Source organism: Miniopterus schreibersii (genome assembly GCF_964146895.1).
Source record: "Miniopterus schreibersii genome assembly, chromosome: X".
NCBI classification, from domain to species: domain Eukaryota; kingdom Metazoa; phylum Chordata; class Mammalia; order Chiroptera; family Miniopteridae; genus Miniopterus; species Miniopterus schreibersii.
In genome coordinates, this window is record NC_138104.1 from 43009545 (window position 1) to 43036835 (window position 27291).

Genomic DNA, 27291 nt, shown 5'->3' on the forward strand with positions numbered 1-27291 from the left:
AAGACTTATCACTTACTGGATTACTGCTATAAACCCTGTAGTTGGCCTCCTGTACCCAGTATCTGCATTCTTCATTGAACTGACATGTCACTTCCAGTAGCATCCTGTTGTCTGTCACATCAGATCAAGGTGCTTCTACCTATCTTTCAACCTGATCCCATAATCATTATATCCTTCAACGCCTTCCTGTTACTCCCAAATTTTAATATCTATTCAGGTATCTGTGCACATTTTACTTTTCTGCATTTTCTCTTTTTCCCATCTTTTAGAATCTGCTCTCACCCCCAAAGTTCTAACCTCTTTCTTTTTAAGGTCTAACCAGCCATCAGATCTTCCGCTGGTTGCTAGAAGCTATATGGTTTTAGGCAAGTAGTTTAATCTCTCTAATTTTCTGTAACAGGAATTGGTCTAGCTGTTTTAAAGGTTTCCTCCAGTTCTGACATTCTGTAACTCCTTTTTCCCCAACACATGTTGACCTCTCTCTTCTTTGAACTTTTTGCAATAGTATTTCTAGTCTCTATGACATAATATAGTTTTTAATTTTTTCCTAGTTGTTACACTTAATGTCATTTGTCTCATATGCTTAGCAGAGAACTAATTCCGTGACTTATATTTAGCATCTACTGTGAAACTACCTAGTTGGTTGCTTTGAGCAAATACAGTCTTATTCACAGGCCTAGATGAGTCATGGCTGACAGCCCTAACTTCTTTCTCAGCCTAGTACCATTAACCTTTGAACTGAAAAGGCTCGCAGCCCTTTCCTAAGATTTGCCTAACATAAGTGACTATCCTTTGTTTCATTTTACTATGTTAATAGATACATGCCAACAAAGCTAAAAAAAAAGAAAGTGAAAATATCTGGAATAGCAGAAGCCTGGGTCACTTTTGTGTGGGAACCATCTCAGTTTAAAATGGGACAGCCCTGAGCTGGGGTTTAATTTGGGAGGAGGAGTTAAAGGAAATCAGTTGATTTGGGATATGCAGAAGGTATAGAGGGTGTGTAGTTTAAAGGAGTCCAAGAACCACACAAAAATAAGGCCAACTATTTGACCTGTTAGTCAGTTTTGTAATAAATAGCTGAAGGGTGAAATTATTGAACATATAACCCACAGGAGGAAAGAACATAATTTTTGTGAGGTAATTATACCTTAGCCATCTAACAGGATTCTTTGAGAGGAATAAATCAGGTGTGAACAAGAGGGAGCCAGTGAACATTTAGATTTTCAAAAAGCCTTTGATAAGATTTTATACCAAAGACTGCTTTAAAAAATGTCCTCTCTCCACAGGGTTGGGGATAATGTTTAGTTATGCATAGAGATCTAATTGAAACACAGGAAGGAAGGAACTGGTATTTTTAATGAACTCTTAAGTTGCATAGGTAGATTTTTACTTAAGGCTCTCCCAAGAATCATTGTTTAGATTTTTTGTTTCTTTAAAATTTTTATAAATGATTGGAGATTCAACAGAGTAACTCTCCCAGCTGCTTCTCAATTTGTAGTTGATACTGAGAGCTTGTAGGTAGCAAAATACTAAGGTGAAAGAGTATTAGCTGAAGGACTGTTTCACAAGGCAATGTGAAAATGCAGGAAAATGGCATGAGTGACTGTCTCTAGGAAGATGGCTCTGCACATATTTTTAAATGCATGAAAGGGATCTAGGAGTTTTTATGTAGGGATCTCTGAAGACATTAGCTTTGGGTATTCTTGTGTCTGCATTCAGAAAGACCCACATAATACTGGACATAGTCATGAAGGGCATTAGAAATAGAATAGAGATTATCATTGCCCTGATTCAAAACTGATGCCTATTTTCTGTGCTATTTGTACAATTTGAGTTTTGAAGGCTAGGCAGCAAAATGGATAAAGGCTTTAAATAAGGATTATTCAAGTAAGAAATGAATCTCTCAGGTACAGAACATCAAAGCAGAGAAAAAGGCTGAGAAGGAGATTGCTCAAAAGAAGTCTCATGGACAGCCTAAGTAGGTTCACTGTTGACTTGTTTGCTACGTCCCAAAAGTTTGAACCAAGGGCTTCCTGTTGAATTTCCAAGACCTGTTTTTAAATGTATTTGCTAAAGTTGGTATGTGGCAGATAAGAAACATGAGGCTGTTAGCCTGAGTGTTCAGATTGAAAAGCTCATTTTTATTAAGAGCTCAGTTTTTATCATAGATACAGAGAACACTTTGATGGTTGCCAGGTGAGAGGTGGGTAGGGATGGGTGAAAAAGGGGAAGGGATTAAAATGTACAAATTGTCAGTTATAAAAACAGGACAGCATAGGGAATATAGTCAATAATATTCTAATAACTTTGGTGTCAAATGGGTACTAGACTTCTCTGGGTGATCACTTCGTAAATTATATAAATGTCTAATTGCTATGTTGTACCCCTGAAACTTATGTCACCTGTAATTGAAAAATTTTAAGAATTTTAAAAACTTAAAAAAAGAGCTTAGTTTAAATTATATGTTTAAAGAATAGTCAGGAAACAGCAAATCTTTGCCATAGTTTTATGATGTTGTTCTATTGATATCATTTCAATAGGTTATATATAAGAATCATTGAGTTGGCATGATGGTTTGCCCTTACACAAATCAGGGAGCCATTGTACACATGAACTGTAGATACAAAACCTAGGTTGTGATCCAAGCATATAAATTGGCCCCCAATATTTTTAGAAGGCTTTGTTTTAAAGATTGAATGATGACTCTTGTTCTGTAACTTAGGCTAATTTATTCTGTGGCCCTGGTGCAGCTATTAATACAGATCTGTTTCTGTCATCCAATACATAGTTTTATTGTGATTTTTCCTTTGGAAGGTTTAAGGACAGCTAGAAAAGCAGAAAAAAAAAAATGAATATATCATGTATAGAATGTCACCAAGAACAGAGGAAGCTAGATATATGGCTAAGATCTATAAAATAGAGCAGTTTGTAGGAGTGAGTTTTCTGAAAGATACATACTGTTTTTTGACTGCTTTTTCTAAGTTAAGCATGATGATTATGCCTTCCAAGAGTGACAGCAGTGCCTAAAGGACCATCCATCTGCCTACAACCGTTTCAATGAGTCTAATATTTGCATCAAAAGCCCCAATTGGACTCAGATATTGTACCATATAACTTCTGAATTATCAATAATGCTGTGTCCTTCCAGGTCCATAGCAATTCCTTCAAGGCACAGAAACAAATCCGTTCCTTATGCCCTTATATCTAGAGCTTACTACCCAGGTATTCAGTAGTAACCTTGATGAATGTCCAGGAGATATTGGTTGTTGAGGTTGTTAACAGTTAGCTCTCTCTAATTATTATACCCCAGGTGGAGGGAATGTTTCCACAGAATCTCTTCAGTGCACTACCCTTACAGGATGACTGTGTCAGGATTCAGCAGTCACATTTGATTGTTACGCATTTCAGATGACTGCTCTGTTGAATATCTGAATTAACATTAAACTTGTCTTCAGGAGGATATCTTCCTGCTACATGTTGTCCATCAACAATTCTTGTCAGCTTTATGTCTCAAATATGTCCCCAATCTCTCCACTTCGCCTCCATTGCCATTACCCTGCTTCAGGTGACCATCGTCTCTCACTTGGTCTACTGCAGACGTAAGTCTCCTCTTTTCCATTCTTTTCACCTTGACAGTTCTCCACAGAGCAGTCAGGCTCATCTTTTAAAATACAGAAATCTGATCATGTCACTGCCCTGCTCAAAACCTTCTGATGGCTTTTCATTGTACTTAGAATAAAATTTAAAGTCCTCAGTCTGGCCTTTAAAGACCTGCATGATCAGACCCCCATCGCTGTGATCCCATTTCATACTATATCTCTAACTCATCACTATGTTCCAGCCCCACTGGCTGTCTCACTCTTTCTCAGATACACTGAGCTAGTTTGCATTTCCAAGTTTTCAGTTTGCTTTTACTTCTGCTTATAATATTTTTTCTCCAGATCTTTACATGGTTGATTTCTTCTGGTCACTCAGGTCTCAGTTCAAATGTCAGTTCCTGAAAGAGGCTCTCCCTGATTGCCTTGTGTAACAGACTCCGTATCACCCTCATACTATCCTGTTTTATTGTTTCAGAACACATATCACTGTCTACTATTTTATTATTTATTTTCTCTCTCATGCACTAGATAAATTATACACCAGCAAGGACAGCATTTGTCTAGTTTACCTTTTATCCCTGATGCCCAGAACTGCATCTGGTGCATAGTAGGACTAGTTTCATAAATATTTGGGAAGAAGAAGTTAACATCAGTGCTCATCCTTATCAGCACCAATAGTTTTCTTAGAACTATCACAGCTCCCTACAGGGAAGGTGGTTGAATTGACCAGGTGCCAAAGTTGATTAAATTATGTTAGAAGAAACTAGGCCTTGAACACCTGGAGGTAGATTCTCACAGTAACAGCTGTATTGCCTATAAACCCCACATAGTTGGTATGGTCAGTAATCATTTTTCCCTTTGCTATATAAGGCGATTGGTACCAAAAACTACAATTTATTGAATGTTTATGATGTATGAGGCACCGAATAAACACTTCACATGCATTAACTCATAAAATCCATGCAATAGCCCTATGAGACATGCATTATTATTATTACGCCCATGCTGTAGTCTTGAGAACTGAAGCATAGTCACATAGATAATAAGTAGGGGAATCAGAATAGGCACCTATGTAGTCTCTGAGACTAGAACTAGACTGTCCACTTTGATTTCACAACCACCTCTAAGAGCTAATCTGTCTGATTCTCGGTACTTTGTGACTGAGATTATTCAGCTGACTTTTCGGGACCTTTTAGTTTTAGTGATCACTGCTTGATAAATAGGTTCCTCCTGGGTTCTGTCACCATGACCAATATCATATAGGGCTTCCATTTTTGCCCTACTGGATCATTGTGAATGAGGCCATGTTGTAATGGAGCACTTGTGAAGATTTTTTGTTTTCTTTTTTATGGTCTTGCTGATTAGTCTATAACTTGATAAGTAATGAATCCCAAGAATGTATAGCAAGTTCTGGCTTGGGATTGTCATGAATATAACTTTCCTAGGGCTGCGAGAGTCATTACCTATTGTTTAGCTCTGGATCTTAAGAAAGCATTTGGTTTGGGGCCAGTAGGAAGTCTATGCTGAGTCAGATGACAATAGTTTGGTTGTAGAGGGGATCTTGGCTTGTAGGGTAGTGGAGATGATGCTGCAATTTATATGCTGCCCAATTTTGTATTCCCACGAGACAGGCCAATTACAGCAAAAATGCTTTGTTCACTCCTAACACCCACCATGCCATCATTCCCCTCTCTCCTATTTCCAGCTAGAAAAAAGATAACCAGATACCAAGAAAGAAAAAAAGGGATGTTAGTCTAAGTAAACACTGCTAAGTAATATAACTATGTAGCCAGTAAACATGATGTAGTGATATAAATATACAATATAAGGATGCAATCCATAAAATGCTATGTATTATATAATATATATTAAAACTGGTGTGTGTGTGAGTGTATATATGTGTCAATAGCAGTAAGACTTGGGACCCCTTGTATGTGTTTATTTAAGTATTATAAAAATAAACATACACATACCTCCGCATACACATTTTTTTCAGATTGTTTGGCACAGGGTAAACATAATGAAAAACTCAATGTGTTGTTTTAAATGTAGTGCTCTGAAAAAGTATATGATTGAAATGTATTTAACAAGTAAGTAACACAGTTGAACTTTGTGTAGAGCAATGTAGTCACAAGCTTTATTGTCTCTCACGAACCTTAGATGTGCCTAATTACTACTGAATGGAACTTCTGCTTTGTCAGTATAATTTAAGCTGGGATGTCACTAAAGCACAGTGATGATGATCAGTGGTCACTCAGAATTCTCTTGTAACACCTCTTTTTTCTCAGGTTTGTTTTTAATGGAAGTTGATAAAGTGTTTTAAATGCATTTTTGTAGTGACTCTTTTTTGGTAGTACAACCTACTATAGTGCATTTGTAGATTTTTTTTAGTTAAATCCCATAAAATATGTACTTGTTTGCCTCTAGGCCCCCTAATACTGTATAGAAAGTAGGTGTACAGAGCTGCCTTGTTAGACATTTTAGGCTCCAGGATGGCTGATACAAACTACACCAAAGCTAGGACCTGACTGGCATCTCAGCGGTGTTCACAGTCTTTTGGTAGTTCAATTGCCCATTATTAAATGCATGTTTTGGGTCCCTAGGCTGACATTTAAAGTCTTTTGGTAGTTCAGTTGCCCATTATTAAATGCATGTTTTGGGTCCTTAGGCTGACATTTAATGTACTAGAAGAAAACATGTGTCTTGTGGAGCCAGCATTATTACTTACCAAAATTCATGGTAAAGTGTTTGTTTGCCTTCAACTAACAACACTTTCTCTATTTAAAAATCTCTAGTTTACCAATATACTTTGTAAATCACTTTTTAAAAGGTGTGTACTGCAAAGTATTTATAATTTGATAGATACTTTGAAGATGAGTATTTCTGTGGTTGTTTTTACTTGAGTTTATGTTCTATATAAAATGAAGTTACACGTAATCCATTTAACGTGTAACGTTAGAGAATAAACGTGCTTTTGGGGGAGACAAGAATGTGTAGAAATTGAGGAATTGTTTTACTCTTTGTAATACTATTTGCAACTTGTCAGAAATTAGAATGATTCTGAGAGTAACTTTGACTCCACGTTGCTTTCCTTTATAATGCCAAAAAAGACTGTACTGATAGTGAGACAGTTTGTATGGTGGTTAATATAGAAGACACTAGGACCAGGTTGCCTGAGTCTTTATTCAGCAATACCATTTACTAAATGACCTTGGGCAAGTCACTTGACCTTTCTTTGCCTCATTTTCTAAATCTGTAAAACTCTGTCTCATAGAGTTGTGGGATATACGTAGTAGTAAGCACTGAATGCTAGCCTTGATGGTTGTTATTATTGGCTGTGTGCCCCAAAGACCAGTATGTAGCCAACAGTTTTTTCCCCGCTTCCATGTAATTCCCTACTTCTCATGTAAATGACTGCTCTTTGAGTTTTGCATACAGCTTTCCAGAACTGCTCGCTATCTTGCTTCTTACCCATTTATAAAAGCTTTCCTCAATGTCTCATTGCTATCAAGTAGCCCTCCCCAACCAATTTTTAAAAATTACTAAGTATGACAGTGACTGATAAGACTAGTACACAGAGGAGTCTTTATTAATCCCATCATTATGCCTGGCACTTTTTACAAACCACTGGTTTTTGTCACTTGGGCTTAAGGTGCTTGAGGAAAATGCAAAAGTGAGAGAAAACAAATGTCACCATTGTGAACAACACATATCTCCCCTAATAGGCAAGACTAGCATGTGGGGGGAAAAGCCAATGAGAAGCAGTATGAAAAATGTATATGCACATGCAACTGTATGCTTTTGCAATTACAGAAATTTATAGTAGATAACAAGTCATCTTTCCAAGATCACAAAATACTTCCTATGTTCTCATTTAAAATTAAGATGACATTTGTTGGATTATCATGATGGTTTCTCATTGGACATCTTGTATGATATTCACCAGCATACACACAAACCAGTTCATAACATTCTTGTGTTTCTTTTCTTTGGTGTATGTCCACTGTTAACAAATCATGCTGTTGAAAATCAGGTTGTTTTTGATGGCTTACTAAAATAAATTGTTATAGATGTCTCTATTGTATTTTACATTTAAATGTATTTTCAGATGTCCCATTTACCCTAAAAACTTCATAGAATAAATTATTTTAAACAAAGGGATACTTGATAAAGTAGCAGTGTGTGTTATAAGCAGTAATATTTAATGAAAGGAGGTCTTTGTAGGAAATTACATTTAATTTTAATTAAGTGAATTTCTCATGCTTTTGATAATACCGTAATTGCCTATGACATAGCATTTTATGATTTCTTAACCTTATACAACTTTATAACTAGTTGTGAACTTGATCCCCTTGCTTTTCTTGGAATCTTGGAAGATATTTAAAGATTGTTTCCCCTGTGTGTGTGTCTGTGTGTGTGTAAATATGGACCAGTCTTACTGAAATAACAAACACTGTAGGTCATTTGGTAAGAGCTTATCTATAGCTGCTTATGAGGAAGTTGTAAACATTACTGCTACTACTCAGTTGATGAAAAGATATCCCTAGGCAAATGAAAAGACTTATTTTGTGGTAAATTGCTTGTCTGTTTTGGGGCCTTAATCATATTCAGCCTATTTATTTTTAGTGGGCCAGTAATGTGTTATGTGCATAAAGCCTCTTTCATTGTCAACAGGAAACTAATGGTGAAGGTTAGGCTTATTATCAGTATTCCCCTACCACTAATAGGCAGAATGCAACTTGGGAAATGTAGCTGAACAATCCAATAGAAAGATGCCTTCTTCTAACCCTCTTTAGAACCTATCAAGTACAGTGTCTCAAATAATACCAGGTATACCAGCATAGTTCATACATATTGTTCCATAATTTGATGACTGGTCAACAAGATTAGCAGAAAGATAGAATATCCTTGTAGGTGATGTTCTGGGTAAAATTTGTGGTTTTCAAGCACATGAAACTTTGCTTGCATGTCTTTGTGCCATTTCTTGTATTATTCTAAATTTTTAAATGGAAAAAAACAACACCCTTAATTTCCTTCTTGTTCTATACCAGGAGAAATTATTATCTAACTTCATCTACTCTAACTTAGTCATGTCCACTAAAATGATTGAATTTAGACAGACAGAAGGAATATTATGCCATACTTAGAGAATGTCAATTTTCTAAGTATGGCATATACTTATTTCATAAATATTTTAAAAGATATTTTAAAGATATCTTTAAATATTTTATTAAAGATGAAATATTTTAAATATTTTAAAGATATTTCAGAAAGTACAGAGAATAACATAAAGTTTGAAATATTTTAAAGATATTTCAGAAAGCACAGAGAATAACATAAAGACTACCATGTAGTCAGTCACAGTTTTGTCAAATCTTAACATTTTGCCATATTTGCTCTCAATATATTTTTAAAAGAACCTGAGCAGTTAAAACCTTCAGTGTAATTTTCACTCTCCCTCTTCCCAGAGATAACTGCTATCCTGAATTTAGTGTTTATAATTCCCCTCAATGTTTGTGCACTTTTACTATGTATATATGTGTACATAAATGACATATAGTATTTTGCATATAAAGTTTTTTCAATGGGTGTGCCATAAGAATTTTTAAAACGTGTGATACCTGACTGTTTAGTCAGAGGCACTGACCTCTTTTTTCCTTAGATTGTCAAATCAAGAAAATGACAACAGTCACCACAACAATAGCCATCCAGTGTGACTCAAAATTACACCTATTTTTTGTCAGATTGGCAAAAATATATTTTTTGGTGTGCTGCAGAATTTTAGTAATTAGTTTATGTGTGCCATGAGATGAAAATGGTTGAAAATCTCTGCTCTGGACATATTCTTCCCCAACTTGTTATTATCATTCAATTTTTATAGTTTGCCATTTATCCATGTTGATAGATGGGGCTGTAATTCACTCATTTAAATTGCTTACAGTATTCCATTGTACAGTGTGAGAGATTAAAATAAACTGTACAGTTAGGGGGTGCAGTCATCAAAAAACTGTCCACACTTCTGACACCAGCTGTGTGTTTGGGTGATTCCCCAAACCACTCTCAGGTTCGATAGTTCATTAGAAGAACTCCCAGGACTCACTAAAGGCTGTTACACTTACAATTATGCTTTATTACAGGAAATGGTATTGATTGAAATTGGCCAAGGGAAGAAGTGCATTGGATGGAGTATATGGTGGTTCCAGAAGTGGAGCTTCCAGTTGTTTTCTCCCCATGGAGTCAGGACAGTGTTACCCTTCTGGCATTGATGTGTGACAGTATGCACAGAGCATGGCCAACCAGGAAAGTTCACTTGAACTTCAGTGTCCAGAGTTTTTACTGGAGCTCCACCATGGAGCTGATCTCAGTCTCCAGCTTCACTGGAAGTTGACTGATACCACATGACCCAAAGCTTCCAACCTAAATCATACTGTTGATTTTTCTGGCATGGCTAGTCCCCATCCTAAGACTACCTGGTGTGGTCATCTTGATAGACTGTCTAGTGACCCAAGGCACTCATTTCTGGCTTGGCATTTCAAGGATTGAGATCACCTCCCAGAAGCTGAGGACATAGGCCATACATCTTTGTGGACCAGGTTAAATTCTTAATTATATATATGAATATAGCACATTTTATTTTGTCCATTTTCTTCTTGATGGATATTTGGGTCACATGTGATATATATAAAATAGTACCTATTTTATTTAACAGATGTTTATTGTAATTCTTATTGCCAGGTACTATTTAGTTTCTTTATAAATATTAACTCATTTAATCCCTAGAAGAATCCTCTATGAGATAAATGCTATTATTCTCACCCTACAGATTAAAAAATAGGCGACAGAGAGGCTAAATACCTTGTTAAAAGTCACACAGCCAGTAGATGAAATACCTCAGATATGAACTCAGTCAGTCAGAATCTTTCCTCATAACCACTATGCTATGCTGTCTAAAAACAATGCAGCAACAAATATCTTTATGCAATCCTTGTATATATGTATAATAGGTTTTGTAAGATTTACCCCTAAGAGTAGAATTGCTGCACTATAGGTGTGTGCATCTTCAACTTTACTTGATACTGCCAAATTGTTATCCAAACTGATATTTTAAAACTAATTTTAAGGTTTTTGCACATATCTTTCCTAATCTGTGGCTTTTCACTTTCTTTTGTTGTCTAGATGTTTATAATTTTAAACATTTTCTCAATTTTTTAGTAATTTTGTTTTTTCTTCAAATTCATCTATTCTTTCCTTTATGCTTAGCACTTTATTAAAAATTTATCTTTATTGTTGGAAGTATTACAGATGTCCCCTATTTTCCCCCAACATTGATCCCCTCCACCCTGCATCTGCCCCACCCTCAGGCCTTCCCCATACTATTGTGTGTGTCCATGAGTTATGCATTTATGCATATAAATTCTTTGATTAATCTCTCCCCCTAATCCCCTCCTTCCCTCTGAGATTTGTCAGTCTGTTCCATGCTTCTGTGTCACTGGATCTATTTTGTTCATTAGTTTATTTTGTTCTTTAGATTCTACATTTTTTAAATTAGATTATTTGTCATTTTATTGTTGAGTTGTTAAAGTTCTTTATATATTTTGGATATTAGACTCTTTTCACAAATATGATTTTCCCCTATACTATATGCTTTTTTCCCCGTTTTCTTGACAGTGTACTTTGATGCACAAAAGTTTTAAATTTTTATAAAGTCCAACTTATCTTTTGTTTCCTTTGGTTGTTTGTGGTGTTAGTATCATATCTAAGAAGCTATTGCCTAATCCAGGGTCTTGAAGAGTTACATCTATATTTCCTTCTAAGACTTTTATAGTTTTGCTGTTTAGGTCTGATTTTTTGAAATAATTTTTGCACATTGTGTGGGTTTGGATATTCCATTTGTTTGATGAATATACTATTTTTTTTCCTCCCACCGAATCATCTTTTTTTTGTTTGTTTAACTTTCTTTATCTTTATTGTTGAGAATATTACAGATGTCCCCTTTTTCTCCCCACTTGTTCCCTCCATCCCACATCCATCCCACTCCCCAAGCTTTCCCCATACCAATGTCTGTGTCCATGGGTTATGCTTATAAACATAAAAGTTCTTTGGTTAATTTCTCCCCACATACCCCCTCCTCCCCGCCTTCCCTCTGAGATCCTTCAGTCTGTTCCATGCTTCTGTGTCTCTGGACCCACTTTATTCATCAGTTTATTTTGTTTATTATATCCCATGTATAAGTGAGGTCATGTGGTACTTTTCTTTCTCTGACTGGCTTATTTCACTTAGCATAATACTTTCTAGTTCCCTCCATACTGTGCCAAAGGATAAAAGATCCTTCCTCCTTACAGCTACATAGTATTCCATGGTGTAAATGTGCCACAGCTTTTTTATCCACTCATCTACTGATGGGCACTTGGGCTGTTTCCAGATCTTAGCTATTGTAAATTGTGCTGCTATGAACATAGGGGTGCGTAAGTTCTTTGTGATTGGTATTTCGGGTTCCTTAGGATATATTCTTAGAAGTGGAATCACTCGGTCAAATAGTAGGTCAATTTTTAATCTTATGAGGAAACTCCATACTGCTTTCCATAGTGGCTGCACTAGTCTCCATTCCCACCAGCAGTGTACTAGGGTGCCCTTTTCTCCACACCCTCGCCAGCACTTGTAGTTTGTTCACTTGTTGATGGCAGCCATTCTCACAAGTGTGAAGTGATACCCCATTATGGTTTTAATTTTCATCTCTCTCATGATTAACAACATTGAGCATTTTTTTCATATGTCTCTTAGCCATTTGTATGTCCTCTTTGGAGAAGTGTCTATTTATGTCCTTTGCCCATTTTTTAATTGGATTGTTTCTCTTCCTTTAGTTAAGTTGTATGAGTTCCTTATATATTTTGGATATTAACCCTTTATCCAGTGTGTCGTTGACAAATATATTCTCCCATACAGTGGGCTCCCTTTTCGTTTTGTTGATGGTTTCCTTTGCTGTGCAGAAGCTTTTTATTTTGATGCAGTCCCATTTGTTCATTTTCTCCTTTGTTTCTCTTGCCCTAGGAGGTGTATCAGCAAACATATTGCTACGAGATATGTCTGAGATTTTTCTGTCTGTTTTCCTCTAGGATTTTTATGGTTTCATGTCTTACATTTAAGTCTTTTATCCATTTTGAATTTACTTTTGTGTATGGTGTAAGTTGGTGGTCTAGTTTAATTTTTTTCCATGTATCTGTCCAATTTTCCCAGCACCATTTTTTGAAAAGACTGTCTTTACTCCACTGTATGTTCTTGCCTCCTTTATCAATTAGTAATTGACCATAGCGGCATGGGTCAATTTCTGGGTTCTCTGTTCTGTTCCACTGATCAATATGTCTGTTCTTTTTTTTTTTTTTTTTTAAATACATCTTTATTGATTTCAGAGAGAGGAAGGGAGACGGAGAGAGAGAGAGATACAAACATCAATGATAAGAGAATCATTGATTGGCTGCCTCCTGCATGAGCCCGACTGGGGATGGAGCCCACAGCCTGGGCATGTGCGCTGACTGGGAATCGAACCCTTATCTCCTGGACCCTAGGTGGATGCTCAACCACTAAGCCACACTGGCTGGGCTGTTGATGGTTTCTTTTGATATGCAGAACCTTTTTATTCTGATGTAGTCCTATTTGTTTATTTTCTCCTGTTTCTCTTGCCCTAGAAGATGTATTGGCAAGTACATTGCTACAAGGGATATCTGAGATTTTGCTGCCTATGTTAATGATTTTGCTTTTTGCATCTTAATTTAAGAATTATTTCTTTTCCCCGAGACCCAAAATGTGTTCTTCTGTATTTTATTCTAGAGGTTTTCCCTTTTATATTTATGCCTTTAATCTACCTGGAATTGATTCTGAATATGGTGTAAAGCAGGGATATAATTATTTTCTCTATATTATCTCAAAACCATTTTTTCAGTGGTCCATTCTTTCCCCATTGGTCTGTAATGCCACTGATGTCATGATCATGTTTGTGTATTTATGCATCTTTGTGTTAGTTTGCTATTGCTGCCATAACAAATTACCACAAATTTAGTAGCTTAAAACAAAATAAATTTGTTATAGTCCTAGAAGTCAGTAGTATAAAATGGGTATTCAAGGCTGCATTCCTTCTTGGGGTTCTAGGGGAGAATCTGATTCTTGCATTTTACAATTTCTAAAGGCTGTCTGCATTCCTTGACTTGTTATCCCTTTTCTGCAGTGATATTACTATAATCTCTCCTTCTATCTTTAGATCTTCTCTGACTCCGAGTCTCCTGCTTCCTTTCTTTAGGACCTTTCCACTAACATTGCATCCACTGGGAAAATCAGGTTAATTTCCTAATCTCAAGATACTTAATTTGCTACATTTGCAGAGTCCCTCTTGCTGTGTAAAGAGGTTCTAGAGATTAGAATGTGAACATCATTGGTGAGGGCATTATTCAGCCTACCACAGCCTTCTTTCTGGACTTTCCATTATCCTTATGTTTTTTAACTCATCCCTTTTAAATATGCTCATAATTTCTGTGTGATAGTTCTACTATCTGAATAAAGTTTTTGGGAGTCAAATCCTGCTGTCTGTTGTGTCTGTTAATTCTCACTCAGGATAAGATATGTTTCTTCATCTGTTTTATAATCTTAGATTATAAACTTGCCATAAGGGGACTCAATCTATGGCAATCTCATGTGGCCTGGGTTGAGGTCATATTGCTCCAGGAAGTTTTAGCAATTACTTCCAACAAGACTCCAGGGGTACTATGACCCAGAGCCACTTTCCATGGTATTTTATTGGTCAAGGTTTCTTGGGCAATTTCAAACCCTCAACCTGTGTGAGGGCAGAGGTATAGTCACCCTCCACCCAGGGCTTTAGAGAAAACAGGTTGTTGTTGTTTTTGTTTTCTCCTTAGATCACCCTTTAACTGAGATGTAGTCCTTTAAGGATCCAGACATTATGAGAGAATATCTAATATCCTATTACCTGCCTTGTTTGGAACCTAAGACCTCTCCTTTCCCTATGTGGGAATTAAAACCCAAACCCTTATTAAATTAATGAGATAGGCAAACTCCTTAGAGCTTCTACAGCATTATCTCATGTGCTTACTGCTCTAGTTTCAGTTCTCTGTTTAGTTTTTGCTTGCTTTTATGGTAAACAAAGTCTCTAGGGGTCTCCCAGAGTCTTCCCTGCTTGTTTCTTCCTTAACACTTCTGTGCCATCAATTCTGTTGGGGGATCTCATACATCACCTCTTGAGGCTGTTTGATTTGTAGCCTGTGTATCTTAGGTAGTCAATAGCTGGTTTGGGCGGGGGGATAGCTCAGCTTTGTTTAGGGATACTTTTGGTTTGTTCACAATTCTAGGCTTCCACAATGTATTATTAGCAGTAGGACTTCTGTTTTGTCAAAATATTACTAATTTTACCTCTGAGATATTCTTAATACCATGATAGAGAAAATAATAAATTATCAAAGTCCTTTTTCTGTATGACAAATTATTAAATGTAAGATATTTAAAAGAAAATAATGTTACTTCAATTTTCAACTTGAGAATCCTAATTCTCATTTTCCTATTCTCTTCCTAGGATGTGTGCTGTATTTGGTGGAATCTATTGTCTTCGCCATTCAGTACATTGCCTTGTTGTGGACAAAGAATCCAGAAAGTAAGAATAATATAAGTTATCTTCCTATGTTTACACCCCAAGCACAGGTGAAAAATGCTAAAGTCGATTTTAAAAAAATGGTTCTTCAAAGATCCTCCTTGGTGTTAATAACATATCAACCTTGATTAAAAGTAATTTGTGTTTAGATCCTCCAGAACAAGGAAAGTGAGTTCAGAATATAGAAACTAAATTAATTTTCCTGCAATATGACTATAGCTCCTGATCATCCAAGCTTGGAAGATAAATCATTTCAGCTGCCAGGGGTGGGTGATGAGTGATTTTAGTTTTCCTTGTGGCCTTACCTCTTCTAATTGATTTTCATCAGATGAAAACAAAGCCCTCTGTTATTGCATTTTTAAAAATGGAACTCACCTAAAGACTCATCAGATTAATCTCTGCTGATAATGCATGTCACTCCAAGAGAAAAAACTTTAATGAGTTTTTAGGTAGATTGCTGTCATAAACTATGCCCTGTTATCTGAGGATAAATTCTTTTACAACCACATCAGGCCTTCAGGCTAGTTTAGGATTGAAATAAGAATGTACCTGCTTTTTTATAAAGCTGAACATCATCTATTTATCTGTGCATTTTTATATTTAAATAACATTTTCTGGGATTTATTATTTAGTTACTAAGATATGCTCTTGTCTGAATTACACTAATAGTTCTCGATGTCTATATTTTATCTTAAAACTTAAATGGGTCAATTGGATCAAATTTTAGGATGTTTAAATTTTCCTTTTTGTTATGTGTCCTTAAGCATGTACTGACCTCTGTCGTTTATATGACTGTTTTTAGGGGTGTATAGAGAAAATGTTCTTCATTCCCATTTGGATGCCTTTTATTTATTTCTCTTGCTTGATTGCTCTGGCTAGGACTTCCAGAAATATGTTGAATAAGAGTGGTGAGAGTGGACATCCTTGTCTTGTTCCTGATCTTAGAGGGAAAGCTTTCAGTTTCTCACCATTGAGTATATTAGCTGAGGATTTGTCATATATGGCCTTTATTATGTTGAGGTTCTTTTCTTCAGTACCCATTTTATTCAGTGTTTTAATCATAAATGGATGTTGTATATTATCAAATGCTTTTTCTGCATCTATTGATTGGTATGGTCACATGATTTTAAAGTATTTTTGTATTATATTTGCTAGTATTTTGTTTAGGAGTTTTGCATCTGTATTCATCAGAGATATTGATCTGTAGTTTTCATTTTGTGTGTGTTATCTTTGCTAGGTTTTGGTATCAGAATTATGTTGTTCTCATAAAATATGTTAGGAAGTACTGCCTCTTCTTCAATATTTTAGAAGAGTTTGAGAATGATAGGTATCAAACCTTCTTTGGATGTTTGGTAGAATTCAGTAGTTGAAGCCATCTAGTCCTCGACTTTTATTTGTTGGGAGGTTTTTGATGACTGTTTCAATTTCCACACTGTTGATCCGTCTACTTAGATTTTCCAGTTCATGATTCAGCATAGGAGGGTTATATATTTCTAGTAACTCATCCATTTCTTCTAGGTTATTGAATTTGGTTGCATATAGTCCTACATAGTATTCGCTTATGACCCTTTGTATTTTTGTGATGTCTGCAGTAACTTCTCTTTAATTTCTGAACCTCAGGGGGAGAGAGGCAGGAAGAGATTAACAAAAGAATTTACATGCATATATGCATAACCCATGGGCACAGACAATAATGCTGTGAAGTCCTGGAGGGGGTGGGAATGGGGTGGAGGGGGTCATTGGGGGAAAGGGGGGAGCATCTGTAACACTTCCATCAATAAAGATAAATTTAAAATAATAATTTCTGGTTTTGTTTATATGTATCTTTTCTCATTTTTCCTTAGTGAGTCTAGCCATGGTTTGTCAATTTTACTAATCATTTTAAAGACTCAGTTCTTGGTTGTAGTAATTTTTATAGTCTTTTTGTTCTCTATTTCATTCATTTCTGCCCTAATTTATGTTATTTCCATTATCTCTTTTTAAATTTTTTTGTTTACACTATTACAGATGCCTGTCAATTCCCCCCCTATCCCCCTTGTTCTCTCAGCCCTACCCCACTCCAGCCTTCACCACACTACTTCTGTGTCTATTGGTTATGCATATATGCTTATAAGTTCTTTGGTTAATCTCTTCCCGTCTCCTTTCCCCTCTGAGATCTTTCAGCCTGTTCCATGCGTCCTGGCCTCTAGACCTATTTTGTTTGTCACTGATTTGGGGCTACTTTTGTTCTTCTTTTTGTAGTTCTTTAAGATGTATATTTAGGTTGTTTACTTGAGATTTTTCTTATGGGTTTTTTTTTTGTGTGTGTGTTTTTTTGTTTTTTTTTTTGGTAAGAGTTTATTTGAGCCAAATTGAGGATATATGCATGGGAACAATATCTCAAATACCCTGGAGAATAAGTGTTACAGGGTTTTTTTCTTGATCAACTTTTTTATCTTTTATTTATTTATATTTTTAATCATTTTTATTCAATTTCATTCAATGATCAGCTACCTCCCGCACACCCCCTGCTGGGAACCGAGCCCACAACTTTTCAATTAGTTGACATACATTATTATATTACCTTTGGGTATATATCCCAAAGTGATTAGACATTGTATAACTTAACTGATCACCCTGAAAAATCTAGTACCCATTTAACCCCATACATAGTTATAAGAATATTTTTGATTATATACCCTATGCTGTACTTTACATCCCCCATGACTATTCTGTAATAACCAATTTGTATTTCTTTCTTTTTTAATTGATTTCAGAGAGAGTAGGGGAGAGGAAAAGAGAGATAGAAACATCAATGATGAGAGAGAGTCATTGATTGGCTGCCTCCTGCACACCCCCTGCTGGGGACTGAACCCACAACCTGGGCACGTGCCCTCACCAGGAATCAGACTGTGATTGCCTGGTTCATAGATCGATGTTCAACCACTGAACCATGCCAGCCAGGCCCAATTTGTAGTTCTTAATCCCTTCACCTTTTTTACTCATCCCACAACCCCCCTCCTATCTGGCAACTGTTAAAATGTTCTTTGTATCTCTGAATCTGTTTCTGTTCTGCTTGTTTGTTTATTTTGATTTTTAGATTTAATTGTTGATAGATAGGTATTAATTGCCATTTCATTGTTCATATTGTTTACCTTTTTTTCCTTCTTCTTAAAGAAGACCCTTTAACATTTCATATAGTACTGGTTTGGTGGTAATGAACTCCTTTAGCTTTTTACTGTTTTGGAAGCTCTTTATCTGTCCTTGGATTCTAAATGATAGCCTTGCTGGGTAGAGTAATCTTGGTTATACGTATTTGCTTTTCATCACTTTGAATATTTCTTGCCAGTCCCTCTGGCCTGCAAAGTTTCTGTTGAGAAATCAGCTGACAGTCTTATGGGAGCTCTCTCGTAGGTAACTAACTGCTTTTCTTTTGCCACCTTTAATATTCTGTCTTTGTCTTTAACCTTTTGCATTTTAATTATGATGTATATTGGTGTCAGCCTCTTTGGGTTCACCTTATTTGTGACTCTCTGCACTTCCTGGACTTGTATTTGTTTTTCCTTCACCAGGTTAAGGAAGTGTTTTGTCATTATTTTTTTCAAATAAAGTTTTCAATTTCTTGCTCTCTCTCTTCTCCTTCTTACATAGCCATTATGTGAATGTTTGTATGCTTGAAATTGTCCCAGAGACTCCTTACACTGTCCTCATTTATTTTGAAATCTTTTTTCTTTTTTGTGGTTCTGATTGGGTGTTTTTTTGCTTTCTTATATTCCAAATTGCTGATTTGATTCTCCACTTCATCTACTTTGCTGTTGATTCCCTGTAACTTGTTCTTTTTCAGTTAGTGTATCCTTCATTTCTGACTAGTCCTTTTTTAATGCTGTTGAGGTTCTCACAAAGTTCATTGAGCATCCTTATAACCAGTGTTTTGAACTCTGCCTCTAGTAGATTGCTTGTCTCCATTTTGTTTAGTGCTTTTTCTGGAGTTTTGTTATTTTCTTTCATTTGGGATGTGTTTCTTTGTCTCCTCATTTTGGCATCCTCCCTGTGTTTGTTTGTGTGTATTAGGTAGCACTGCTATGTCTCCCGGGCTTGACGGAGTGGCCTAATGTCGTAGGTGTTCTGTAGGGTCCAGTGGCACAGCCTCCCTGATCACTCAAGCTGGGCACTCAAAGTTTGCCCCCCATGCGGACTGTATACATTCTCCTCTTGTAATTGAGCCTTGATTGCTGTTGGCACATCAATGGGAGGGATAGGCTTATCAGCTACAAGGGCTGGCTGCAACCACCAACCACCGACCTCCTACCACAGTGGAGGACCAGCTGTGTAGGCGTCCACCCACAGAGGAGGACTTACTTCAGCAGTGTTTTGGTGCCCACTGAGTCCACCCCTTGAGTGTGTCTCCTGTGCAGGTGATTGGGTGGTGCTTCAACATGGTCTGAAGCTGTATACTGTGTGTGCGGGCTCTGGGGCCTCCCAGGATGTGTAGGCCAAGGTTGGCTGATGCCTGTGTTCTGCCCAGGGACAGGGCATGAGCTACAAAATGATCTGTAGATGGCTGCTACTTGTGCTGGGCTTGGCAGTGCCCAGCAGAGGCCAAACTACCAACTAAGGACAGCTGCCATTAGTTCCAGGCCAGGGGCCACTTAGCAAGAGTCATGGGGCTCCCTGAGGCCAGATATTGCTTGTTTGAGAGATTTTAGGAAAGTCTGAAGCATGAGCTAAGACAGGCCATTCCTATTGAAAAGCCACTGGAAACAGCTTGGTTGGACCTGAAAGTTAGGTGGGGCAGGCCTCAGGGGTCACTACAGTAGGGCAAACAGTGAGCCAGTTTGATGGAGTGTCAGATATGGCTCCCACCTGTGGACTCTCTGGGGGAAATGGCTCATCAAAGGAACAATGGCCTCTGCCAGCACTTCTCTCTGGGAGAAAGCTGCTCCCCCTGCAGCTCTAGCCCTGATGCCAGAAAATTCAGTTGCTCTCTATATGTCCCTGGTGCCTTTCAAGCTACTGGCCCAATGCTGGAACTCAGAGAGGAAGTGAGTCCAGAGTAAGTCTGTGTACGGGCCACTTAGGAGGCACTGCCTAGGACTCCAGCAACTTCCATCTCACTCAGCCTCTCAACCCTGCTGGTTTTTACAGCCAGAAGTTATGGGGACTTCTCTTCCTGGAACTGGAACCCTGAGCTGTGGGAGACGCTAATGTGGGGCTAGGACCCCTCCTACTCAAAGGGAACCTCCAAAGCCCAAGATGCCCTTCCTGATTTTTATCCTCAACACGTGGGTGTGGTACCAACCTGTTACCGATCTCTACTCCTCCTACCGGTCTTAATGTGGCCACTGCTTTCATTCCCTAATTGTAGGATTCCATTCAGCCAGATTTCAGGCAGTTCTGAATAACGGTTGTTTTGTAGTTTAGTTGCAATTTTGATCTGGTTGTGGGAGGACAGAAGTTCCACATTTACTTATGACACCCTCTTATTTCTTGAGGTGGGACTGTAATGACATAAACTTCCCTTTTATTACTGCTTTTGCTGGATCCTAAAAGTTTTAATATGTCGTGTTGTCTTTCTCATTGCTTTCTATATCTTTTTTTCAGGGGAGGGGTTATTTTCATTAAAACAGAAGAATGTACTGACTTTGAACTAGTTTACTTGAGTTCTAGTCACAGTTGTGTCCACTGTCCAGCTGGGTACTTTAGCCAAATTACTTGCTTTCTCATTTGCAAAATTAGAGTTTGATTAGGTAGTCTCTAAATATCAGAAATCAGAGTGGAATTCTATGAGGGCAGACCTAATAAACTTAGCCTATTTTAGTGAAATGGGCATTTATCAGAGACATGACTTAAGGAAAAAAAGTAAATAATAGAGATAACAGAATGTCCTTTGACAAACAGCAGGTTAAAGACTTTTAGTGAAGACCTGCTTTGAGCTAAGCACTTTCAGAAGTGGTTTGGGTTCAGCTTGTTTTCTTGGTGGCCCCAGGAAAAGGACTCTGAAACCAAATTTTGCCTGTGGCACCTATCACTCTTAAGGACTGGTCTCTCTAGGAAGTCTTACTATGGATGGACTCTATGACTAATATACACTTTATAAACAGGAGTCTCTGGGTTTAAGTGTCTTTCCGCTGGCCCTTGTTTCTAGCTGGACTTAAGTGTGCATCAGCCTAATTGCCTGAGGCTAGGTGGCCTTAGGGCACATGCAGAGTTTTTTGTTTTCTTTTGTTTTTACTGTTCAAAATATTACATATGTTCCTTTTTCTACCCATTGACCCATTCTACCCTGCCCCACACCCCTCTCCAGTCCCTCACCACACCACTGTTTGTGTCCTTGGGTTATGCATATAAATTCTTTGGCTAATCTCTCACTCTCCACCCACCCGCACCCCTCCTTCACTCTGTGATTCCTCAGCCTGATCCATGCTTGCATGTCATTGAATCTATTCTGTTCATCAGTTTATTAAGTTCTTTACATTCCACATATAAGTGAGATCATGTGATGTTTGTCTTTCTCTGACTGGCTTATTTCGCTTAGCATAATATTCTCCAGGTCCATCCATACTGTCTCAAAGGATACTAGATCCTTCTTCTTTATAGCTGCATAGTATTCCCTGGTGCAGATGTACCATTGCTTTTTATCCACTCATCTACTAATGGAAACATGGGCTGTTTCCAGATCTTAGCTACTGTAAATTGCACTGCTCTGAACATAAGAGTGCACATATTCTTTCTGATTAGTGTTTCGGGATTCTTAGGATATATTCCTACAAGTGGAATCACTGGGTCAAAAGGTAATTCCATTTTTAATTTTTTGAGGAAACTCCATACTGTTTTCCATAGTGGCTGCACCAGTCTGCATTCCCACCAGTAGTGTACCAGGGTTCCCCTTTCTCCAATTCCTTGCCAGCACATGTCATTTGTTGATTTGTTGATGGTAACCATTCTGACGTGTGAAGTGATACCTCATTGTGGTTTTAATTTGCATTTCTCTGATGATTAGCAACACTGAGCATTTTTTCATATGTATCTTGGCCATGTGTATGTCCTCTTTGGAGAAGTGTCTACTCAGGTCCTCTGCCTACATTTTAATTGGATTGTCTTCCTCTTGTTGAGTTGTATGAGTACTTTGTACATTTTGGAAGTTAGCCCCTTATCAGATACATCCTTGGAAAATATGTTTTCCAATACTGTGGGTTTCCTTTGTATTTTGTGGCTGATTTCTTTTGCTGTGCAGAAGCTTTTTAGTGTGATGTAGTCCCATTTGTTTATTTTTTATTTAGTTTCTCTTGCCCTAGGAGATGTATCAGTGAAATTCCACTAGGTGAGATGTCTGTGACTTTGCTGCCTATGTTTTCTTCCAGAATTTTTATGATTTCATGTCTTACATTTAAGTCTTTTATCCTTTTTTAGTTCATTTCTGTGTATGGTAACTTGGTGGTCTAATTTCATTTTTTGGTATGTATTTGTCCAGTTTTCCCAGCACTATTTATTGAAGAGACTGTCTTTACTCCATTGTATGCTCTTGCCTCCTTTTTCAAATATTAACTAACCATAATTGTGTGGGTCTATTTCTAGGGTCTCTATTCTGTTCCATTGATATGTATGTCTGTTTTTGTACCAATACCAGGCTGTTTTGATTACAATGACTTTGTAGTACAGTTTGATATCCAGTAAAGTAATCCCTACAACTCTGTTCTTTCTCAAGATGGCTGCTGCTATCCTGGGTATTTTGTTTTTACCTGTAAATTTTTGGAATATTTGTTCTAGCTCTGTGAAATATGCTGTTGGTATTTTAATAAGAATTGAATTGAATCTATAAATTGCTTTGAGTAGTATGGACATTTTAATGATATTAATTCTTCCAGTCCATGAACATGGTATATTCGTCCACTTGTTAATATCTCCCTCTATTTCTTTTTTCAGTGTCCTGTAGTTTTCTGAGTACAGGTCTTTTACATCCCTTGTTAAGTTTATTCGAAGGTATCTTATTTTTTTTAGTTGCAATGGTAAATGGTATTTTTCTTTTTAGTTTCTCTTTCTGAGAGTTCATTGTTGGTGTATAAAAATGCCATTGATTTCCAGATGTTAATTTTGTATCCAGCTACATTGCCAAATTCATTTATCAATCTGGTAGTACACTGATGGAGTATTTAGGGCTTTCTGTGTACAATATCATGTCATCTGCAAATAATGACAGTTTTACTTCTTCCTTTCAAATTTGGATACTTTTTAAGTTTTCTTCCTGTCTGATGGCTGTGTCAAGGACTTCCACTACTATGTTGAATAAGAGTAATGAAAGCGGACATCCTTGTCTTGTTCCTATTTTTCAGGGAAATGTTATAGTTTTTTACCACTGAGTATGATGTTGGCTTTAGGTTTGTCACATATGGCCTTTATTATGTTGAGGTATGATGCCTCTATTCCCACTTTGCTGACCGTTTTTATCAGAATTGGGTGCTGGATATTGTCAAATGCTTTTTCTGCATCTATTGATAGGATCATATGACTTTTGTCCTTATTTTGTTTAAGTGATGTTATCAACATTTATTGATTTGTAGATATTATACTAGCCTTCCATCCCTCGAATAAATCCCACTTGGTCATGGTGTATGATCCTTTTAATGTATTGCTGGATCCGGTTGGCTAGTATTTTGTTGAGGATTTTAGCATCTATGTTCATCAGGAATATTGGCTTGTAATTTTCTTTGAAGTATCTTTATCTGGCTTTGTGATTAGGATGATGCTGGTCTCATAAAAAGAGCTTGGGAATTTTTCCTTCTCTTGAATTTTCTGTAATAGTTTTAGGAGAAGAGATTTTTAATTGTTTTTTGAATGTTTGGTAAAACTCGCCTGTAAATCCATCTGCTCCAGGACTTTTGTTTGTTGGGAGTTTTTTGATTATTGCTTCAGTTTCATTAATTGTTGTCGGCCCGTTCATATTTTCTGCCTCTTCTGGATTCAGCTTTGGAAGATTGTATGCTTCTAGGAATTTCATCCATGTTGTCCAGTTTGATGGCATGTAGTTGCTCGTAGTATTTTCTTACGATCATTTTTATTTCTGTTGGGTCAGTTTTTATGTCACCTCTTTCATTTCTAAATTTATTTATTTGGGTCCTCTCTCATTTTTTCTTGGTGAGTCTGGCTAAACGTTCATTAATCTTATTTATCTTTTCAAAGAACCAGCTCTTGGTTTCATTGAGTTTTTTATATATATTTTTATTCTCTTTGTCATTAATTTTCTGCTCTGATCTTTATTATTTCCTTTCTTTTACTTCCTCAGAGCTTTTCTTGCTGTCTCTTTCTAATTCTTTTAGTTGTTGTGTTAGATAGTTTAGTAGTGCTTTTTCTTCTTTCTTGAGGTATACCTGTGGTGCTATGAACTTTCCTCTCAGGACTGCCCTCACTGTGTCCCATAGATTTTGGGTTATTGTCTGTTCATTTTGTTTTTTTTTTTTCCAGGAAGCATTTGATTTTTTCCATGATCTCATTGGTAACTCATTCATTGTTTATTTAGCCTTTACGTGTTTGAATATTTTTGACTTTTTTTATATTGGTTGATTTCTAGTTTCATGACATTGTGGTCTGAAAAGATGACTGATATGATTTCAATCTTCTCAAATTTTTAGAGACTTGCCTTGTGCTCTTACATGTGGTCTATTTTGAGAATGTTCCATATTCACTTGAGAAGAATGTGTATTCTGCTGCTTTGAGGTGAAATGTTCTGTAAATGTCCATTAAATCCATTTGAAACACAACAAAGTCTGTGTTTCGTTGTTGATTTTTTTTCTTAATGATCTGTCCAATGATAATAGTGATGTATTAAAATCCCCTACTATAATTGGGTTCCTCTTGATGTTTCCCTTAAAGTCCCTAAGATATTTTTTTGTATATTAGATGCTACTGTATTGGGTACATATATAATTATAAGGATTATTTCCTCCTGTTGGATTGATCCCTTTAGTATTATGTAGTGACCATCTTTGTCCCTTTTTATGGTCTTTATTTTGATGTGTATTTTGTGAGAAATAAGAACTGCTACTCCAGCTTTCTTTTCCTTTCCATTTGCATGGAATTTTTCACTCTATCCCTTCACTTTTAGTCTGTGTGAGTCTTTTGCTCTCAGGTTGGTCTCTTGTAGATAGCATATATTTGGGTCCTGTTTTCTTGTCCATTCAGCTACCCTATGTCTTTTGATTTGAGTATTTAGTCTGTTTACATTTAAGGTTATTATTGATACATACTTATTTAATGCCATTTTCCCCCTTTATGCTCATATGCGTTTCTCTCACTATTTCTTCTTTTTCTTAGAGTAGTCCTTTTAGCATTTCTTGCAATGCTGGTTTGGTGGTACTGAACTCCTTTAGCCTTCTTTTGTCTGGGAAGCTCTTTATTTCACCTTCAATTTAAAATGATAGCCTTGCTGAATAAAGCAGTCTTGGTTGCATGTTCTGGCTTTTCATTACTTTGAGAACTTCATGCCACTCCCTTCTGGCCTGAAGTGTTTCTCTTGAGAAATCTGCTATTAGCCTTATGGGGGTTCCCTTGTAGGTCACTGCTTGTCTCTCTGTTGCAGCCCTTAATATTCTTTGTCCTTGACATTTGCCATTTTCATTGTGATGTGTCTTGGAGTGGGTCTCTTTGAGTCCCTCTTGTTTGGAACCTTCTGTGCTTCCTGAACTTTTGTGGCTTTCTCCCTGCCAGCGTAGGGAGGTTTTCTGTCATTATTTCCTCCTCCAAGTTCTCTGTCCCTTGCTCTCTTTCCTCCCCCTCTGTCACCCCTGTGATGCAAATGTTGTTTTGTTTTATGTTGTCCCAAATCTCCTTTATACTGTCCTCATGCTTTTTAAGTGTTTTTTTTCTTTTTGCAGCTCTGATTGTTTTTTTTCTATTCTATACTCTGCTTCATTGAGCCTGCTTTTAACTCCTTCCAGTTTATTCTTAATTCAGATAGAGCATTCTTCATTTCTGCCAGATTCTATTTATGATATTTAGCTCTTTTTTCCTGTTTTCACTAAGTTACCTGACCTTTCCATTAAGTGTCTTATTCTCATTATTTTCTTTGAGCATCTTTGTAACTATTACTCTAAACTCTATATCTGATAATTTGCTTAACTCTATCTCATTGAGGGCTTTTTTTTGGTGATATTTCTTTGTCTTTAGTTTTGGGGGTTGTTTCTTTGTCTCCCCATTTTGGTGGTTCTTAATGTTTGTATCTGTATATTAGATATATTTGCTGCTTCCCAGTCCTGTGGGATGGGATTTTGTGTTGTATGTCCAGTGGAGCCCAGAGGTGTGTTTTCCTTGTATTTCTGAGCTATTTACTCTGGGTGTGTCCCTTTTGTGGTGTTCGTTTTGTCAATTCTTTGGGTCTCTCCTGTTATGATTGGGTCTAGATTGTTGTTTGCCCTTTCCTGGGAGGACTCTCCACTCAGGTTGGCTAACTGTGTGTCTCAGCCCCAATCATGCTGTGTGAGTTGTAGTATTGGTGCTGGCTATGCAAGACAGTACACAACCTTACTGCCAGGAAGGAAGCAATATCTTTCAAGATATCCTGACAGTCACCATCAAAACGTCCCAAATGAAAATAGACTTGGGAGAATGATGTGAAAACACATATATTAAAGCAAAAAAGAAAGAAAATAAAGAGAGAAAGGAAGTAGAGAGAGGGAGAGAAGGATATTATTGCTCATAGTAAGGGAAAAAAATAATAGACTAAAATAAATATAAAAAATAGAAGAGCTACTGGGAGATCATAGGGGCAAAGAAAAGATTCTGAAAGAGGGGCGAGCAAAAATTTATGGGTAGAGCATAGGAATAGGACAGCAGTTAAAAATGAAAAAACAAAATTACAATAAAGGGAAAAAACAGAAGCTAGCAATCAAACAAAAAAAACAGGAAAACAGGAAGCAGAAAAAGGAAAGAAAGAGAAAAAAAAAAGTTATGTCAATGGAATGACAGTAGAAAGAGAGAAAAAGTAAGGGCAGGGAGGGAGTCCAATAAGAGATATGGGGGAAACGATAGAAAAAAAGCAGTAAACTTATTGGTTATGATGATAATGTTCCA

General features: G+C 36.9%; 1 protein-coding gene across 2 annotated transcripts in view; it reads left to right on the forward strand.

Moving 5' to 3' along the window:
• Positions 1 to 27291, forward strand: part of CHM (CHM Rab escort protein) — a 214379-nt gene that overhangs the window by 127207 nt on the left and 59881 nt on the right. The window contains exon 9 of one of the 2 annotated variants that reach the window (XM_081126003.1): positions 15175 to 15252. The exons of the other annotated variant lie outside the window; for it this stretch is intronic. Coding sequence (XP_080982129.1) covers positions 15175 to 15252 — 78 coding nt within the window. The remainder of the gene's footprint in view (positions 1 to 15174; positions 15253 to 27291) is intronic. 2 annotated transcript variants of the gene reach the window in all.